Below are 13,763 nucleotides of genomic sequence, written 5' to 3' on the forward strand. Positions count from 1 at the left end.
ATTAGGAACTAAAGAACAGGATGATGAAGAGCTAAAGCTGTTGTTGTTGTCATGGAGAACAGAGGTATCTTTTTCTGGATGATGATCTACACCTTTTGGGACAGCATAGAAGATTAGGGAATTTGGAAGACTACTTAGGTAGCAGAAAAGGTCAGAAAGTAAAAGTTGTTGAGTCCAGACATCATGACAGAACACATATTTCCTGGTAACGAATAAACAAGGTTCAGTGAGGGACTTTGCCTCAATGTTAGTCTTATTCTCATTGTTGCAAAAATCAACGAGAAGACTACTTAGAGGAGGAATGATTTCAATTGACTCATGACTTTAGAGGTCTCAGTCTATGGCTCACGTCTTTCTTTATTCAGTGCCAGTGAAGAAGTGGCACATCATGTGGTAGGAGCCAGTGGCAGAGGTTACTCACACCCTAAGCACAGGAAGCAGAGAGAGGAAGGAGCTGGAGACTAGGTACAACCTTCAGAGGCATACTCCCAGTGACCAACTTCCTCCAGCAGGTCTCTACTTCCTCTAAAACCTCCCCCAAACAGCATGGTGAATGGAGCTCTAAATATTCAACACAAGAGGCTAGGGAGAGGGCAGCTCATCTTCACCATAAACACATCTTTGAGTAAAGATGGGTAAGGAAGGTCATTATTGTCAGACTTGGCTATCTCATTCCTGGGTATCTTTATTCTCTTTGCTTTATATTTTTTCCTACTTTTTGATTGCTGCTCTTCAATGTTTTTTTCTCTATTGTCCTAATTTCTCTTGGTGCTATGCTGACAGATTTGTTACTGCTCTAAATCCCCCAACCCTCAATACAGATTTGGTCACTTATGTTATTGCCCTGGAGCAAGCAGAAAAAAAGTAAGAGCTGAGCACTGGCTTTAGTGTTACTTTGTGCTACTACAGATCACTCTCCTTTTTCTTGTAAAATGTGCAGCGTCTCTCAGATAACTCCAAGGTTCCAGGTTTTAAAAGTTCTCAGCTTGATAGTACCACACTCCTTCCAAGTCTGATACCTCCCAGGATGTCAAATGTCCAACATGTCTAACTTGTCAAATGTGCCAAATGTCAACAACAAATATCTGTATGGATGCTCAAGCTTGTCTGATGTTAATTATAACTAGCCCATATTATTTATTTATTTATTCTGTATGGAAATTTCTGGCATTTGAAGACAGGGAGAAAATGTCTTTCTCTCCATCAGACAGATAAGGACCTCATTTGGCTGGAAAGCAGGGATAGGAAGTGGGACTGTGCTCCTGGAAGAAACTGGCTTGGCACTGCTACAGCATAAAAATAGTTTGTTCTAGGGACACAGGCCAGTCACTTCCAGAGTGCACTTGCCCAATTCTCAACTCCTAGTTATACATTAGTAATTTCCTTTGTTACTTCCAGTCTTGTGCACTTTGGGATCATCCTGTTAAGATGTCTAACAACTTAGAAGGAACTGTGAGGATGAAACCGTTGCTCAAACACTTGCTGTATACATCAAAGGATCACAGAGAACAAAAAGGAAAGGAGTGGTGCTGTGGAAAATCGGGTTGGGGAACTGGATTCCTTCTGTGGAGACTAGAAGACAAACATTCTACGTGTAGCTTACCATAGGTTTTAGGATGCAATGAGTATAATTTAATGTTAACTTTAGGACAAACTTAAGATTTCAGAAGGCAGCCCTTTTAACTAATCACTTTTTAAAAAATCCTGACCAGTAGTTATCCTTTTGGAAAGATCATTATGTCTTTTTATGTCTTGCATAGCCTCATAACTGGAATCCTCTTTTGCTTTATTCTAGAAATGTACTTATTTATATTGGTAGTGTGTGTGCATGTTCCACAGGATGTGGCTACAAGTTTGAGGACAAATTTTTGGAGTTAGTTCTCTCTACCTTTACATGGATCCCAGGGATCTAACACAGGTCACCAAGGTCTCACAGTAACTAGGTTTTCTGCCATCTTACTGAGCCCATAGCTATTTTATGCTAAATATCTACAAACTCTCCCTTTCCATGCCAGTCAGGTCTTATTAAGTTCACTATTAAACCATCCTGTAAAGTTGTGCAGTTCCCTATCATGGTACTAATGTTATATTCACCAGTGTGATTAATTTTCCATATCTCTTTCATCTTTGTTTGTAAACCACGGGAAAGTTGTAATCTCCAAGGCCTACCATTAATAAATAGTGTTTATTTAATGTACATACATTTTTTATGGATAATTTTCCTCTTATAATTTCTTCAAACAATTGCCCAACTGTTCTGTGTTCTATGTTCTATGGAGTGTGTTCTGTGGAGTATGTTCTGTGGAGTGTGTTCTATGGAGTGTGTTCTATGGAGTATGTTCTATGGAGTATGTTCTATGGAGTATGTTCTATGGAGTATGTTCTATGGAGTATGTTCTATGGAGTGTGTTCTATGGAGTATGATCTATGGAGTATGTTCTATGGAGTGTGTTCTATGGAGTATGTTCTATGGAGTATGTTCTATGGAGTGTGTTCTATGGAGTGTGTTCTATGGAGTGTGTTCTATGGAGTGTGTTCTATGGAGTGTGTTCTATGGAGTGTGTTCTATGGAGTGTGTTCTATGGAGTTTGTTCTATGGAGTATGTTCTATGGAGTGTGTTCTATGGAGTATGTTCTATGGAGTGTGTTCTATGGAGTATGTTCTATGGAGTGTGTTCTATGGAGTGTGTTCTATGGAGTGTGTTCTATGGAGTATGTTCTATGGAGTGTGTTCTGTGGAGTGTGTTCTATGGAGTGTGTTCTATGGAGTGTGTTCTATGGAGTGTGTTCTGTGGAGTGTGTTCTATGGAGTGTGTTCTGTGGAGTGTGTTCTATGGAGTATGTTCTATGGAGTGTGTTCTATGGAGTGTGTTCTATGGAGTGTGTTCTATGGAGTGTGTTCTATGGAGTATGTTCTATGGAGTGTGTTCTATGGAGTATGTTCTATGGAGTGTGTTCTATGGAGTGTGTTCTATGGAGTGTGTTCTATGGAGTGTGTTCTATGGAGTTTGTTCTATGGAGTGTTCTCTATGGATTATGCTATTGCTGTTTTATAGTGGAATAAATTCTCATTGACATTCATGACTGAAGCTTTCACTCATCTGCTTGAAAAGGAGTTAAAGTCGATGACTTTTGAATATGTTTAATAAAGCAATATCATTCTTCTTGTCAAATAAAAACCAAGTGTAAGGTCTGAGTGTCAAAACACATTGAAGACTTGAGCAGCTCGGGAATACTGTGACTGTGCATATGGGAAGGAGGCTGGTTGGAACTCATTCTGTCACTTTACTCACTTTTATTCTCAGAAACCTCAAGAGCATCTTTTAAGAAAATGAAAAATAATGATTCCTTGAAATCAAGTTTAAAAGCATGATCCTTCCTCTAAGTTTGAGTTCAATTTAACTTGATTATACAGGTGTTGATTCAGGTCCAAAGTCATCCTGTGACTAAAGAAAGATTGAAAAAGATTTTCATTTCTGTAGTGCTGTTAATTATGAGGCAAAGCGATATCAAGGAGAAGAAAATCTAAGTGTGAAAACAAACGCTAAGGGCTGAGGATATAGCTCAATAGAGAGCTTGTCTAGCATTCCAAAGGTCCTGAGTTCAAGCCCCAGCATGATTAAAAACAAAAAGAGTAGTTGGAGAGAAAGCTCAGTTGGTTAAGTGCTTGCCATATAACCATGGAGACCTGAGTTCAATTCTCAGTACCCTTGTAAAAGTCAGGAGTGCTGCTACATTCCTGTGATCCCAGAGCTGGAGAGGTGGAGACAGGCAGATAGATCCCAAGGGCTTGCTTGGATAGTGAACCTAATCTAATTCAACTACACAGATATCGTTGAGAGATTCTGGTTCAAACACAAAGGATGTGGCTCTGGAGGAACAGCACCTGAGGTTAACCTATATTCCTGACACTCATGTACATTTACATGCACACACACCTGTACACATGCATCTGTGCCCCCACTGCTAAAATTAATTGCACACAGGGTCATGGCTTTTTACATGGGTGTTGGGGTTTCTAACTCAATGCCTCAGGTCCTCCTGCTGGCTCGTACCCACTCTGCCATCTCCTCATCCCTGAAAGATCTTCCTTTTGACCACTACTCTCAGGAAAATATTCTTTGCAACATGTACTGTGTGTTTCACCAGCTGGTGTCGGTAGAAGGCTTCTTTGACAGGCCTGCAAGATGTCTCAGTGAGTGAAGACTCTTGCTGCCAAGCCTGATGACACGACTTTGATCCTGGGACCGACATGGGAGAAGAGAATCAACTTCTACAAGTCGTCCTCTGGCCTCTACATATGCAACATGTCACACGTGCCAACACACACACACACACACACACACACACACACACACACACACACACACATGATATAATAATAAAAAAACCCCAAAGACTTTAAAGAAGCTACAGGCAACAGTCATGCCCAATGGGGAGGGCCTCTGCTCTACACTCTGAAGTCCATACTATCCTCTTTCTCTTTATTAAATTTGATTGTAAGTTTTCCCTGCCTCCAGCATTGCTGTGTGCTGTCATGTTCTATGTAATCAATGCAAAGACTGAAAAAGAAAAATATGTCATTGAAATGTGAGTCAAGAAAGTAAGTAGGTATAGGGATAAATGACAAGAGACACATTTTTCTATAGCCCTTTCCCCTTTGGTATATAAACTACTAACAACAAAAATGGTGTAGGGGAATGCCAGGGCAGGGAGATGGGAGGGAGTGGGTGGGTGAGTGGGGGAACACTCTCTTAGAGGCAGAGGGAGGGGGGAAGGGATAGGGGAATTCCAGAGGGGAAATCAGGAAGGGGATAACATTTGAAATGTAAAATATCCAATAAAAAATGTCATTGCAGATTCATTTCTTCTTGGACTCACACATGCTATGGCTTCTGCAGCCAGTTGTCTTTGTGTGCTAGCCTTGGATGTGAAGACCCAGAAGTGGTGGATTATTACTCTGTCAGCTGTCATTCTCCTCAGTTACAACAGATCTTCACCGAGCTCATTTCCAGACTGCTGGCCAAAACCTGGCTGCATTTTCTATCCTTTGTAACCTGCTGGGCTCTTGTACCAGTGGTGGATGCCACACTAGGGTTCACACATTCTGCCTCATGGTCCTCTTGGTGATACCAGTGCCTGTTTTCTCCAACATTTCACAGAAATGTGTTCATTCTCCATCCCTATAATGGAAGTGAAAGCAAAAGGCACTTGTCAGTGTGAAGGTTAAATGCCAGAAAAATTTGCTGCAGCTTCTCAAGGCTTACTAAAGACATGGCGGTGACAGCAGTGTTGCCCTCTTCCAGAAGAGCTGATTTTGGCTCTTGACCTTCAAGGGGAGTGCAATGACATTTACTCTTTTTACATTTACTTTTTATGTGTGTAATTTTGCACATCTAAGTAGATGGTGAAAGATTTCTTATCAGCAGTTCCTCCTGACCACTCAGCATTCCCCTGCTAGGTCAACCCTGAACTTACATTCATGTATCACCTTCTAAAATATATTTAGACATACACAGACATAGATCTTACTTTGAGAAAACTCAACAGATGGTTTTAAATAAATATCTATATATGTATATATATGTGTATATATATATATATATATATATATATATATATATATATATATATATAATTTGTTTCCAAGAGCCCATATATGTAATCCCAGCTCCAGCATAAATGGTCTGTCTCTATTGTAAATGGTTCCTGTTAGTGATGACAGCAGAGCTCACAGACAGAAGAAGGCTGATAAAATTGGTATTATTGAAAAAAGTGGCAACATCGAACCAAGTTCAGACTCCCAAGTACACAGTTTCATTTTTCAGCATTGAAAGTAAGGAGAATTAGCTGAAAGGGACAAGATCATAAAGACCTGATTCAGACCTTTTCAAGCCAACTGTGTTGTCTGTCTGTTATTTCCTAAAGTTGTAAATGAGCTGTGTTCAGTGCCATTGAGAGCATGAGAGTTTGGCCAGTCAGTTGACTGGGCTTAGAAATGGGACTGGATGGAAGTGCAGTTGGAGGAATGAGAGTGTTTCCTTCCTGAGGAAGACCTGTGTGGGCCATGCCTAGAATGAGGACAGCAGGAGGTGAGGTGGTGCCCAGTCAGGGGCTTGGCTGCTTTTGTGTATGGAGGAGGAGGTGTGAGCTGAAGCTATTTTTGGAGGCTGTGATTTCACTTTGAGATTTTTCTGGCTCATTCTATCTGCAACAATTTTATGATCTGTCTGGGTTGGCATTGACTGTCAACTGGATGCAGTCTAGAGCCATCTGAGAAGAGAAGGTTCCATTGAAGAATTGCCTGACCCACGGCTATGCCTGTGGAGGGTTGTCTTGGTTATTACTTGATGGAAGTCTTGAGGCAGAAGGTCCTAGCTATATAAGAATGCTAGCTAAGCATGAGCAGGGAGGGAGCCAGAGAGCAAGCTAAGCAGCAGCCTTCCTCCACAGGATCTGCTTAGGGTTCTTGCTAAGTTTCTGCCCTTACTTCCCTTAGTGATCAACCTTGACCTGGAAGTGTAAACTCTTCATTTGAAGTTGTTCTTGTGTGTTATAGCATAGCAACAAAATGAAGCTAAAACATGATCTCCAACTTCACATTTTCCAGAGATCTTACGGATGAGGTTAGAAGTAAGAGGGATGCTTTAAGATTAAGCTTGGAAATCTATGCTAGGTCCATGCCCTCCCATCCTCATGCATGAAATGTAACTAACTAAATTCCTACTTATGTTGAGTTGACCTTGAAATTCTTTTAATTAATCAGATAAAGAATATCTTAGTAAGGACATCCTCAGAACACCACTGCACACAGCAAACACTGACAACTGACCCGGAAAACAAACTGTATGACCCATGTTCAGTGCTCAAGCAAGATCTGGTAAATAAACTCCAGTCTGCCTCCGATCCATGGCCACCTTTCTGTAAAAACAATGACATTTGTTTCTGTCCCCTTGTAATCTAAGTATGAAAAGGTGAGAGAAACTGGATGAGGGAGTGGGAGAGGAGGAGGTAGGTAGAGGGGCATATGATTGGGTAGAGAGAAACAGAGAAAGCAAAACAACATCATCATCAACAACAAAGATGTTATCTTTTTCCAAGTCTGTCAGTCCATCTAGCTACCTGTCTACCCCTGCCTCATGCTTGGGATTGAACCCAGGGCCTCAGGTAAGCCAGGCAAGCACTCCACCACTGAGTTATCCCCCTAGCCCAGGTTTTTAGTTTTTAAAATGTCTTGAATAAATGTTAAAGGTCAGGCAGTGGGGGTGAGGTTTGGTGTTAGGCATTCAGGAAATAGACTTAAGGGAAATGGAATATGGTCATCGGGTGCTAGGGGGGTGTGTATGCGTGTGTGTGTGTGTGTGTGTGTGTGTGTGTGTGTGTGTGTGTGTGTGTGTGTCTGACATCGCCTGAAAGTATTTTATGGCATTTAGTCTTTATGAAGCATAGGTCTTGCCAGCACCATTGTAAAGATGAGGTAAATGAGGCCCGGAGGGAAATGAAGAATTCCCTTAGTCATCGTCTCTCTAATCTCTTTAAGAATTTAATGTGGAGCCATAGTAATATTTTTCTGAAAATATCTCCTGCTTTTGAAGAGACTGAACTTTTGCCAGACTTTGCAACTAAGTTTATAATATACTTTGAGGTTACTTAAGACTACATATTCTATCTGCTGTCCTACTATGCACTGTACTTTCTAACTGGTTTAACCTACCTGTAAGAAAACAATGTAAATGAACCCCGCCTTGGATTTCCCATGCAACCAGTTTTTGCACCCTAAGGGAATGCATAACTGTAATCTTAACTATGTAGTCTCCCATATCCCTGACCAAAAATAATCTGCATATGTGTGTATACTGTGATAATCATTTGCTGAAAGCAGCCATCAGGTTGAGAATAACCTTAAACAACAGACATCCTTTAACAGTTCGAAGCAACATGGATGTAGGTTGATTACATCTGCATATGGTTTTAGGTGCTATTCTGGGTTTCTAAAGTACCATCTCCCCTTATAAAACTCTTAAAATGCACTGTCTAAAAGTATCCTTCCCCTACCATGTTTTCTGTGCTGCTCAATAAATACTGAGCAGAGCCCTTCATTACAACAGGGAACAGGCAGCTAGGACAAACACAAATCAGATGTGTACATCAGAGAGGTAACACGGACAGACCCCAGACCAAGTTTGACACAAACAGTAAACGTAGGAAGAGAGGTAGAGATGCCTTGTTCTTGGTCTAAACTACTCCAAGTCTCTTTTGTCACCCATTATTGTGAGACTGACACATTTTGGTGCCCCCCTTCTGAGGTTTCTTTAATAATATTTTGAAAATGAAGGTCTATAAAGTTAGCATAAGTAGATGTAGTTGATATATACCTTTAGAGTGTTTAGTTGATATATACCTTAGAGTGTTAATTAGTAAAATCAGTTCACTAATTAAAAATGATAATTTATTAATACTTTATACTCTCTTCATTACTTATTGCAATAGAGCAAGCATTTAACAAGTACCTAACTATGTTTCAATCAATACAGAGGGAGGTGTGTGGGCATATACATACCTATATACTTGTACACACACAAATATTGTTCAAGTCTATTGCAGATCAGATATGCAGTGGTGAAGAAGATGTAATGAGGCCTAGCAGATGAAAGGACTTGATTTCTTGGTAATGAGTTTTGATTTTGTCCAGTGGAATACAGGCACATGATCAGAACATTTTAAATTGATTGTTCATATGACTTTTTTAATTAATTAATTATTTTACTTATTTACATTCTTAACATTGCCCCCTACAAGTTCCCCCTCCCAGCGTTCTTCCCCCCATCCCTCCTCCTGGGTTGGTGGCCATCAAGTCTCTACAGGATTAGGTTCCTCCCCCACTGACGCCAGACAAGGCAGTCCTTGGCTACGTGTGTGTGGTGTGTGTGCGTGGGGGGCTTGGACCGGCTCATGTATGCTCTTTGGTTGGTGGCTTAGTTTCTAAGAGGTCCCAGGAGTAGGGGTCTGGGTTAGTTGATTTTGTTGTTCTTCCTGTGGGGTTGCCAACCCCTTCAGTTCCTTCAATTCTTCCCTTAACTCTTCTACAGAGGTCCCTGACCTCACTCCAATGCTTGGCTGTGAGAATCTGCATCTGTCTCAGTCAGCTGCTGGTAGAACCTCTCAGAGGACAGCCATGCTAGGCTCCTGTTTGCGAGCACAACATGGCATCAGTAACAGTGTCAGAATTTGGTGCCCACCCACAAGACAGATTCCTTGCAGACCCTAGGAGATCATATGACTATTTTTTTAAAAAAGATTTTTATTTATTTTATGTGAGTACACTGTTGCTGTCTTCAGACACACAGAAGAGCGCATCAGATCCCATTATAGATGGTTGTGAGCCACCATATGGTTGCTGGATTGAACTTAGGACCTCTGGAAGAGCAGCCAGTGCTCTTAACCACTGAGCCATTTCTTCAGCCCGTATGACTATTTTTAAATGAGGCTCTAGGCAAGAGGAGTTTTACCTGTGGAATCATGTTAATGACTGTCATGCATCATGCTCTGTCTTTCTTTTTAGGACTAGTAGAAGGAGCCATGGACCTGATCTTGATCAATTCCCTACCTCTTGTGTCTGATGCCGAAACATCCCTCACCTGCATTGCTTCTGGGTGGCACCCCCACGAGCCCATCACCATAGGAAGGGACTTTGAAGCCTTAATGAACCAGCACCAAGATCCACTGGAAGTTACTCAAGATGTGACCAGAGAATGGGCGAAAAAGGTTGTTTGGAAGAGAGAAAAGGCCAGTAAGATTAATGGTGCTTATTTCTGTGAAGGTCGAGTTCGAGGACAGGCTATAAGGATACGAACCATGAAGATGCGTCAACAAGGTAACATGCCCTAAATGCTGGACTAGTCAGATTCACCCGGGCACACACACATTTTGACATCCGTTGTCTTTGAGGTTGCACAAACTGCCTGAGTGTAGAAATTGAAGACACTGTCTTCTTCAGCATGGCTTATCTCTGCTTCTCAGAACCTTAGAGATGAAAGATACATCCCAGTCTAACCCTCTCCCTAGACTGGAACCAGTCGGGCCAAACCCTTATTATTCATCACATCTATTTCATAATATAAAGTGAAATATGTTGTACATTCAAATTATCTCATAATGTTATGCCTACATAATTATGCTACATGTATATAACATGAAAATATCTTTGTCAAAATATTGCCTATTTTAATATTGGTCATGTATTTTCTTTATTTGATTTTTTTGGTCTGTTTATAATTGTTCCTAAAGGTAGTTAATGTTTTAAAGAAAAATCTGGTCTAAAATTTTTCAAAAAGGTAGTGGGAAAGCTGGCTCAGCAGTCTGGAGCACTCACTTTTCTTGTAGAAGAGTTGAGCGTGGTCCCCAGGACCCACACCAGGAGGCTCACAGTGCCAGGGACTCCAGTGCTAGAATATCATACACTCTCTTCTGGCCTTTGAGTACACCTGCATGCATTTGTACACACACACACACACACACACACACACACACACACACACACACACACACTCACAGCTGGAGAGATAGCTCAGAGATTAAGAGAAGTTGTTGCTCTCTCAGAGGACCTGGATTTGATCCCTAACACCCACATGCATGATGGATCGAAACCATCCAAAGTGCTTTTATGACCTCCGAGGGCAACAGGCAACAGATATACAGACATACATGCAGGCAAAACACTCATACACATAAATAAGCTAAAAACTGCCTAAAATTAATAAATTAATTAAAAATAGACAAATTCAGTGGGAAATATCTACCTGTTACCCAATTAAATTGTTTTTTGTATCAATGATGTTTTTATTTTAAGCAATTATTCATTCATTATTATTTACTTGATATAATTTATAGTTAATGCAATATACTTAGATAAACAAATTATATAATATAGCCATTATTAATGATTTATTTAATTAAATATTTGAACAAAATAATATGTAACATAACCACAAATAGGCACACAGCTATAAGCATTTATAGCTTTAAAAAAATCGGGCTTACCTTGGTCCTGCTAAGACTGAACCCCCAGTGAACGTGATTGTTGGGGGGGAGGGCGGTAATGGGGGGAGGATGGGGAGAGGAACACCCATAGAGAAGGGGAGGGGGAGGGATTAGGGGGATGTTGGCCTGGAAACCGGGAAAGGGAATAACACTCGAAATGTAAATAAGAAATACTCAAGTTAATAAAAAAAAAAATCGGGCTTAAATCTATGTGGTGCTGATTAGCTATAGGCCATTTGCGGACCTGGGCTGGAGAAACCTGGCCAGGTTCAGTGTGTCTGAGGTCTGCAGCAGGCTAGCCCAGGTATGTTCTCACAGAGATGAAGGAGGACAAATGTAAACTTAGGACTTCTCAAACTAGGACCTTCATGCTGTTGCTTACGCCTCATTTTATCGCCCTGGAGAAGTCAAATAGCTGAGCTTATAGTCTGAGCGAGGGGTCCTACAAACTCACGTGGCAAAGAGCAGGATTTTAGCGAAGAATGAGAAGCCATGATCCTCTCTGTAAGCTACCATTCTGGGAAGGGGACCATGCTTCACTTTTAGTGGTTGAGCACTCAGGCTCCATTCAAAAAAAATATTAGAATACTGAAGGAGAATTTTGAGAGCCTCTGAGCGAGAGCGAGAGGGAGAGAGAGAGGGACGGAGGGAGGGAGGAAGGGAGGGAGGGAGAGAGAGGAGAGAGAGAGAGAGAGAGAGAGAGAGAGAGAGAGAGAGAGAGAGAGAATCTGTACCTTGCTCCATCTGTACCTTGCTCCGTGGAGTGTATTGGATGGATGGAGCCATTCTGCCAATGTTGACGTTGCAGTGTGATGACACGGGGTATATGGTGTGCAAACATTATTCAGTTATGTGCACTGAGGCTCCTGGACATGGATTGGTAGGTAGATAGATGTCTGATGGGTTTGATGCTATCTACTGTGAGGAAGGCACAGATTTCATGCTGTGATGACCTTGCCTTGATCTCAAAGGAGTGATCTGATCCCTCACCCATCAGCTACCTCCTTGGAATGGCTGGTGCCTCAAATAAAGACATCCTTGAAAAGTTTTTGTTGCCTAAGCACAAGACTTAGGGTTGTCACTTCGTGAAATAACGAGAGTGTTAGTACTTTGAAGGGTTTCATCTTTTTCTTTTAAAGTTTTTTATGTGCAACTGTGTTTTTCTATATGTATGAGTGTGCACCCTATGTGTGCCTGCTTCCTGCAGAAACTAGAAGAGGGTGTTGGATTCCCTGGGACTAGAGTTACAGACAGTTGTGAGCCACCATGTAAATGCAGGGAACTGAACCCTGGTCCTCTGCTAGAACCAGTGTTCTTAACCACAAATCCATATTCCATACCTCTCTGGGATTCATTTTAAATGATAAAGCTGATGTAGGTTAAGTTGAGTACCTCTGCACATTTCGACTTAAGAATCTGTAGGACTTTTATTTCTTTTAGTTTTGATTGGTGTGTGTGTGTGTGTGTGTGTGTGTGTGTCTGAGTGTGTGTGTGTGTCTGTGTGTGTGTCTGTGTGTGTGTCTGTGTGTGTGTGTCTCTGTGTTTGTCTGTGTGTGTGTGTGTCTGTGTGTGTGTGTCTGTGTGTGTGTGTGTCTCTGTGTTTGTCTCTCTGTGTGTGTGTGTGTGTGTCCATACAGCAGGGGTGTAGAGGTCAGAGGACAACTCTGCACAGGGATCAAACTCAGGTGGCCAAACTTGGCATCCAGTCCTTTACCTGCTGAACCATCTCACTGGCTTTCGCAGGGCCTTTTAGATCCTTGAGGTGTATACAGGTCACCTGTGACTCTTTCTAAATGGAGACGTTGACTCAGAAGTTTGCTGAGCAAACCCCGAGACTCCTGTGTTGGAATCAAAGGGCCCAGAGACAAGGGCTCACTCTGCCACAGACTGTACCTTGAGTAGTGTGAGTTTAGTCAGCCTGTCCCCAACGACCACCTGAAATAATTTCTTTGGATTTTCTAAGTTCAGTAAGTAAAATATTTGGAGGTAGCAAGCTCAATTTAAGTTCAAAAGTGATAAAATCTCTATTCCTCACAAACAAAGGAGTTTTTTTTTCTTTAAAAGCAAAACTATACTGTTCACCTTTAAATGACATCAGGGCACGTGGGAAAAGCACAGGGCAGACATTCCCAGGATTGCAGCTCTCCACAGGGGGAGCAGAGGTTGAACAAAGGGATATGAGGTGTGCCAAAGCTATCATGGCTGATGGGCAGCTCTGTTATTTTTTACGTGTCACTTGGGTTTGATTTGCGTAAAGCCGTTTGCTGGATTTCCACATTCGTAGTGGTGATAATCTGAGGTTTGTGCCCCATTTGCTTAGAGTATAAAGTGTCAACCATTCCGCTTAGGGCTGCCTTGAGGTCACTCTTGATGAAATATGAATGGAAATATGTAGAGCATTTTGAACTGAGTTTTGGGAGTTACAAACTATCACTAATGAGCTGTCCAGACCATGACCTCTCAGAGGTACAGATATTTTAAGTTCAGTTAAATGAGACAAGGCAGGTTTGGATTGTGAGCAACAGTAAGATGGGGTGGCTTTTACATTTATATCCTCCAAATTTGAATTTTTCATCATTCAGCTGTACAGTTTGAAACAGGTTAGTTAACTTCTGTTGCTCTCATTTCTCCCTATCTGTGAAATGGGTATAACAACACTTACATAAGTTATATCAAATTTTAAATAAGATTATGTCCATATGTACACGTCTGTCTGTCTGTCT

At 41.4% G+C, this 13,763-nt stretch overlaps 1 protein-coding gene across 1 annotated transcript in view; it reads left to right on the plus strand.

Moving 5' to 3' along the window:
• Window positions 1-13,763, plus strand: part of Tek (TEK receptor tyrosine kinase) — a 120,450-nt gene that overhangs the window by 30,624 nt on the left and 76,063 nt on the right. Inside the window, 1 exon segment of the mRNA NM_001105737.1 lies at window positions 9,563-9,874. Within this exon segment, the coding sequence (NP_001099207.1) occupies window positions 9,563-9,874 (312 nt within the window).

This window comes from Rattus norvegicus, chromosome 5 (genome assembly GCF_021556685.1).
Source record: "Rattus norvegicus strain SHRSP/BbbUtx chromosome 5, alternate assembly SHRSP_T2T, whole genome shotgun sequence".
In the NCBI taxonomy this organism is placed as follows: domain Eukaryota; kingdom Metazoa; phylum Chordata; class Mammalia; order Rodentia; family Muridae; genus Rattus; species Rattus norvegicus.